Source organism: Papaver somniferum, chromosome 2 (genome assembly GCF_003573695.1).
Source record: "Papaver somniferum cultivar HN1 chromosome 2, ASM357369v1, whole genome shotgun sequence".
Lineage (NCBI taxonomy): Eukaryota > Viridiplantae > Streptophyta > Magnoliopsida > Ranunculales > Papaveraceae > Papaver > Papaver somniferum.
In genome coordinates, this window is record NC_039359.1 from 68,194,103 (window position 1) to 68,200,957 (window position 6,855).

Below are 6,855 nucleotides of genomic sequence, written 5' to 3' on the forward strand. Positions count from 1 at the left end.
ACCATCAATTATTTGCCTACCTTCAATATATGCACATTGCACCGGAGAGATGAGCTTATCCATAACAAGTTTAAGCCTTGTAGCTAGAACTTTTGCTATGATCTTGTAGACGCTTGTAAGAAGACAAATAGGTCTACAATCATTTATAGTCTCAATATGATCTTTTTTAGGTACAAGAGTAATGAAAGTAGAGTTATGTTTAGAGTTGATAGTACCTGTAGTGCAAAATTCGTTTACCGTACTCATAATATCTTCCTTGATAAAACGCCAACACTTCTGAAAGAAGAGTATAGGAAAACCATCCGGACCCGGAGCTTTATCATTAGCTAAGTCACTGATAGCATGCAAAACTTCTTCTTCAGTAAAATTAGCTTCTAAAATAGAAGCTTCCGTAGAGGTGATATAATCAAATTCAATTCCCTCTAAATCAGGTCTTATAACTTCTTCTTCAGTAAATAGTGTTTTATAGTACTCCACTATATGATCTTGAAACCTTCCTCTGTCAGAAACCAATTCATCACCAATGTAAAGTTGTCTGATTCTGTTGTATCCTCTTCTAGCATATGCGTTACTGATGAAGAATGATGTGTTCTTATCTCCTTCTTGTAACCATTTAGTATTTGATTTGATTTTCCATGCAGTTTCCTCCATCTTTGAAATCTTCTCAAACTCCACTTTGTTCTGAAGTTGCATAATCCGCTCCTCTTCATTAAGAATATTATCTTCCGCAAGTCCATCAAGTGTTTGAATATCTGAGAGAATAGCATTCAGCCTCGTGTCGGTGTGACCAAATACCTCTTTGTTCCAGATTTTTAGCTTCTCTTTAAGTGCTTTTAACTTCAACCATAGCACAGTGCTAGGAGTACCTGCAAAACAAAAAGAAAGCCACCAATCTTCTAATAATTGTAAGAATCCATCTTCAAGAACCACATAACTTCAAACCTAAAAGGACTAGGTCCCCATGATGGGTCGGAAATATCTAAAAGGAGTGGGATGTGATCAGAGGTAGGTCTGGCTTTGGCTAATTGGGTAACAAATGGGAAGTGTTGTTCAAAGGATGGGGAGATAAGAAACCTGTCTAATCTGCAAATTACCGGGTTTGCTTGACCATTTGACCAAGCGTATCTTGCTCCCTTTAGGGCCAGGTCAATCAGGTCATGTTCAACTATGAAATGGTTGAACTTCTGCATACTTCTTGTAATCTTCTTGCAATTCTTCTTCTCAGCACACTTGGTTATTGTGTTGAAGTCTCCACCAATACACCAAGGAAGATTGATCCAATATCTACAAATATTATCAAGCTCAATCCAAAAATCAGTTCGCTCAACAGGTTTGTTCGTCCCATAAACATTCGTGAGAACCCACTGAAAGTTGTCAAGCTTGTTTGTACAGGGCATTGAAAGAGTATAATCACCAACGAGTGAGTCAGAAACTTCCACAAAATCACTATCCCAAAGGATTAACATACCACCCGAGCTCCCTACAGATTGTTGTAAAGTCCAGCCAACATTCTTGTATCCACAAATCTGCTTAATGTCCAAAGATGAACAATGCATCATTTTTGTTTCTTGAAGAATTATAATGGGAGCTTTAATCATATGTATCATCTTATGCACTACTGTCCTTCTACATCTAGAGTTTAGACCTCTAACATTCCAAGTTAGGATCTTAAGACTCATTTGGAACAATATTTTCCCCTAGAACTGGCTGACCTTCTTGCTCTGGAAGGAGGAGAGTTAATTACTTCAACTGAAATACCCAGCCTCTTCAATTCATTTCGTAGATTAAGTGGTATAACAGACTGTGACACATAATCCAGACATATACTCGAAAAATCCTCACCTGAGATGTCCTCTGTAAGGGGTTCAAAACCAGGTGGAAATTCAGGCGTGTTTGTGTCTGAAAATTCAAATGGTTCTGCATCATCAATGTTCACGAAAAATGAGTCTTCCATACCTGGTAAAGGCAGTGCATACTGACGCTCTTCGTGTACGGATATATTATCTACACCATCAACACAAATAACATTCTGGACAACAAAATTTTCATGGATTTGTTTCTTTGTTGGCAGGATGGGAATTGGTTTGACAACAGGTCCGGAGCTGGAAATCCTTGAAATTAAGAATTTCCTAGTATGATTCGGCATTGTGGGGAAGCTAATGCCAAGTTTGATACCAAAATCAAACAACCGGTTAACTTCAGTCCGTATCCAGGCTGGGACAAAGAATTGATTAAACTTCTGGGTATTCTTGGATTGCAGATTAGGGTAATGCGACTTACTTGTATTAGGAGTTATCATTGGAGATGTACATGCTAAACTGCAAACTTCAATGGGGGTAGGTAACAGATGGAAGGATGATGGATTATGATGCAAGCAATGGTAATCGATGATGGATTTGAGTGTTTTAGTTTCCAGGCCTGTATCAGGTGATTGTATGGGTGATGCTACAGGCGACGATTGAACAGAAGGGTTTAGAAGATGAGTTGGGTTTACAGGTGCATCACAAGTGTCTGGGATGGATAGTCTGAAAGCTTCCAAACCTGCTGATTGAGACGACACTTCAATTTCCATGTCAGAAGCCACGTCCTCAATTTCCACGTCCTTTTCCACGGCATTGACCAAATCAGCTGGAGCTTCTTTCGGGGTGATATCAATTTCTGTAAAGCGGGTTAACAGATTTGGAATGGAAATTTGCTGCCAAACCTGAGTAACATGCCTATGTTTTGTTTTCTTCTTCTTCCTATTTCGCCTTTTCTTCTTTGAATGCTGCTGAACCGGATGCTTGCCATAATTAACAAATTTATTTGGTGTTAATATAGGCGCGTTCTTAGAATAAGTTGACTGCGAGATATTCTCGGACGTGACAACTGCATTATTATTATTCTGAAGATACTTCCTCTTTTTCTCCCTACTTGTTTCCATTAAATCAGGTGTAACGGATATTTCATTGAATGCAGGATCCGAATTTGTAGGAGGCGTAATGAGAAAACTACAGTCGGCAGAGGTGGACTTCCCTGTAACATGAATGTGGGCTGTGAACATCTGCTTGCCAGAGAAAATCTTGATGACCTTAGGGATATAATTAATTCCATTTTTGTTTCTGATTTTCATACGCATAGCATGAAGATTGGTAATTTTTAAAGTCGCAGTATCAATCATAAGTAATTCACCACAAGCTTTACCAATTGCATGGATGACTTCTAGAGACCAATACTGGAATGGGACACCAATTACTTCAATGCTGAAAACATAATGATGAATATATGCTGAACCCCAAATCTGTGGATGCCATCGAAAGATTGAATAGGTAACATTACGTGCAGTGAACTTAAACTCCAAATTTGCACGGGAAAAGTCATCATCTACATAGAAAATAGCCTGAGTTGAGTTTATAGGAAACAACTCAAATGCCTTCTGAATCTGTAGTTCAAAATTGAGGATGTTACCAAGACCTGACCAAGACCTGACCTTTCGTGAAGAGGAGATAACAAAAGCATTATTCCATCCACCTAAATGTGTTGAATTATGATCAAGGTGTATGAACTTGCCATATTTTGAATTTTTAGTTTTGATGGAGCATGGTGCAGCATGCCTATCACATGGGAATGGCGAATTGGTTTGCTTAGAGTTGATGCTAATGTTCGAACCAATGTTCTTATTCTGGAAAAATAAGGATTGAGCATAGGTTATTTTAGGGTTAATGAATGTTTCATGTTGGGTTTGGGGATTAATGGGATTTAAAACCTGGGGTGTGGGTTTTGAAATTGATGAAGAGAAACTAATGATGGATTCCAATGAAGAGGCTGAATCAAACCACCCTTCAAAACGAGTACCAGCAGGTACATAGAACGAAACTGGATATGCTTTTGGATTTGTTCTAGATAACAAAATATAGAGGTAATATCCATATTCATTGCATAATTTGGTTGCACTGAACCAAATTTGATTATCTTCATACTTCCACACTTTTGTTCCCAAATCACCATTTTTTGCTGCTTCATGAAACAATCTCTGTAAATCGATTGCAAGTTTGTAGGTGAAAGACCCAATCAATTTACCATGAGCATGGAACTCAGTCAAGGATATGGGAGAAAAAGGTTTTGTTTTGCTACAGGTTACCCTAAAAAACTTCCGATCAATGGTGATGAATCGATGCTCAGAAGTCATGATTTCTATTGCTAGGTTTAAAGGCTAGGAAACTAAAGGATCTAATGGAACTAAGAGGACCTAATCACTAACGGGGATGAAGAAAGCTAAGGTTTGGAGAATGGAAAAGAGAGAGAGAGCCATTGGAATTTATACAGAAACTCGTAGAAGCAGCTTCTTGCAGAGTAACTTGGTTGTTCTTTTTCCATCGCTCGCTTCATCTCTTAACAAACAAACCATGGTACTTGGCCTAAAAGGAAACACGCCAATTCAACTCTTCACATCAATTTAATGCTCAGCGTGATGTTGATATGTGTAGTTCCCATCACTCATGGCTTACCTAACTATTGCAATTTAGCAAATTTCCCCAAGCCTAAGACATTTGGCTAACTGTGGTCATCAAGGTGCTTGCTCAAAAAGAAACAACGACAATCAATTCTTAACATCATGTAGTGTGCAGCAGCGTAATTACATAGCAACAACCTAGAAGCAACATGGAATCTAGAAAGCACAAAGAAAAAGAATCTTTTTCATAATCTTTCTCATTAACTTAATATTAATCAAAAGTTGTCTCAACTAAACCAAAATAGACAACTAAACAAATCCAAAATGGGATAAACACACGTATGTTTAAAGGATCATCATTTTCATTTGATACAAAAAATCAAACACTAAATCATACCAGATCTCCTATTGCCTCCATCTGAGGGCAACTAAAGTACACACATGTAAGCATCTGATTAGTTTGACGGGGAAACTAAATTTAGTTTTGTCGGGACCCATACCATCTTCGATCCAATTCTCTCGCCGTATATACCCAGATTTTGCCCGTCCCGACAAACCCGCATACATAAACAACGACAACAATAACATCGCATCACCACGCTGGTGCGCTGGCGGCGGCTAAGGACATAAAAACGCGCACAGTCAAACCTCTCGCTGACTACGCCGAATATATTTATTTTTCTTTTTCATTTTTGTAACTCCTCATCTACTCAAGACTCTATAAAACCAACCAAATCTGAACCTTTTTCTCTCATCATCTTCTTCTACATCAAACAAAAACCTCTCTAAGAAAATCTCAACAAAAAAATGGCACCAAGATCAGAGAAAATGGAAGGAGGAGTTAGTAAAACTACAGAGACTGTTAAGGAAATACACTACAGAGGAGTGAGGAAGAGGCCATGGGGGAGATACGCAGCAGAAATTCGAGATCCTGGTAAGAAGAGTAGAGTTTGGTTGGGTACTTTTGATACAGCTGAAGAAGCTGCTAAGGCTTATGATACTGCTGCTAGAGAATTTCGTGGATCTAAAGCTAAGACTAATTTTCCGATTTCTGATGTTGTTGATATTAAGAACCACCAGCAGAATCAGAATCAGAATCAAAATCAAAATCAAAATCAGAACCCTAATAATTGTAGTAATGAGCAGACTACTAGTCAGAGAAGTACCGTGGAATCGTCCAGTCCTGATAATCAAGTTTTTTCTGTTGATTCGTCGAGGCTGGATCTTGATTTGATTCATCGTGTTGGTGTTTCTAATGGTGGTGGTACAACAAATGTTGCTGGTTTTAACGGAGGATTTGTGGATAATTCTGGTTTTATTATGAGATTTCCTTTTCATCATCTTCATCCTCTTCAACAACAACAATATCATCCTTCTTCATTGTCGTATTTGGATTCCATTATGAGATCAAAGATGATGATTGATCATCAAAATCATTATAATCATCAGTTCGTGAAAACTACTACTACTGCTGCTACTCCATTAGATTTTTTCAAGAGAGGAGGAGAAGTACAACAGACTCAGCAGCAAGAACACAGCGATTCTGATTCATCAACTGTCGTTGATTTCAAAATCAACCATCCTAAAAAAGAACTCGTTCTTGATCTTGATCTTAACTTCCCTCCACCACCTGAAGTCGGTTCTAGTTAGATCTCTAATTTTTACATTTTGTCAAATCAAAAAAAAAAGAAAGGAAAGAAAGGTATGAGCAGTTTTCTGATTTTGGTTAGTCCAATTTCTTTTTTTGTATAAGAAGAAGACTGTGTAAATATTCAAATCAAAAATCATCAGATTTAGCCTTCTTTCTTTCTTCACTGTATTTCTTTTTACCAAATGGAAATGAAAAAAAAACTTAATTTCTCAATCTCTGTCCAATTTCAGTCACCGGAAACCGTTCTGATCTGCATGTTTACAGGTTTTTTTGAGCTAATTGTTCACTAATTAGGCGTTTTGATCTTTCTTCCATTTGTGTGTAATCTCTTTGATTAGAGAGCTTGTGGTATGAACCCTGAAAATGGATACAGGTGTGTTGTCACGAGGAAGAGAGAGAGGTTATGAATTTTGATAGTTTAAGACAGACGGCAGAGAGAGCGTTTGGGCCTGCAAGTAATCCGCGTGTTGTCATGATCATGTTCCAAACCTCCACGTGTACTCTTGTCTCCTTTTCTCTTTCCATTTAAGCTGAGAAGAGCGGCAGACAAGGAAGCCGTTCGAGTGGTCTACGAAGAAAGAGAAGAAAAATATAGATTCTCCCTGCTTTTTTCTTTTCTTTTTCTCTCTCTCTTTAAGTCACACTCGAACTCGTTTGACGTAATCGTGGTGGGAAAGAGACACAGATGTGGGGCCCAGTTAGGTTACACAGACTCAGAATCGCGGCGGCCGCGTTTCACGGGGTCCACTTACGACAAAAATCTACGGTGGAG

At 38.4% G+C, this 6,855-nt stretch overlaps 1 protein-coding gene across 1 annotated transcript; it reads left to right on the plus strand.

Moving 5' to 3' along the window:
• The first annotated feature begins 5,129 nt into the window (after nt 1-5,129).
• Nucleotides 5,130-6,296, plus strand: LOC113347935 (ethylene-responsive transcription factor 4-like). The gene has a single exon (XM_026591629.1). The coding sequence runs from the start codon at nt 5,240-5,242 to the stop codon at nt 6,080-6,082; it is 843 nt and encodes a 280-aa protein (XP_026447414.1). The 5' UTR covers nt 5,130-5,239; the 3' UTR covers nt 6,083-6,296.
• Nucleotides 6,297-6,855: the final 559 nt, after the last annotated feature.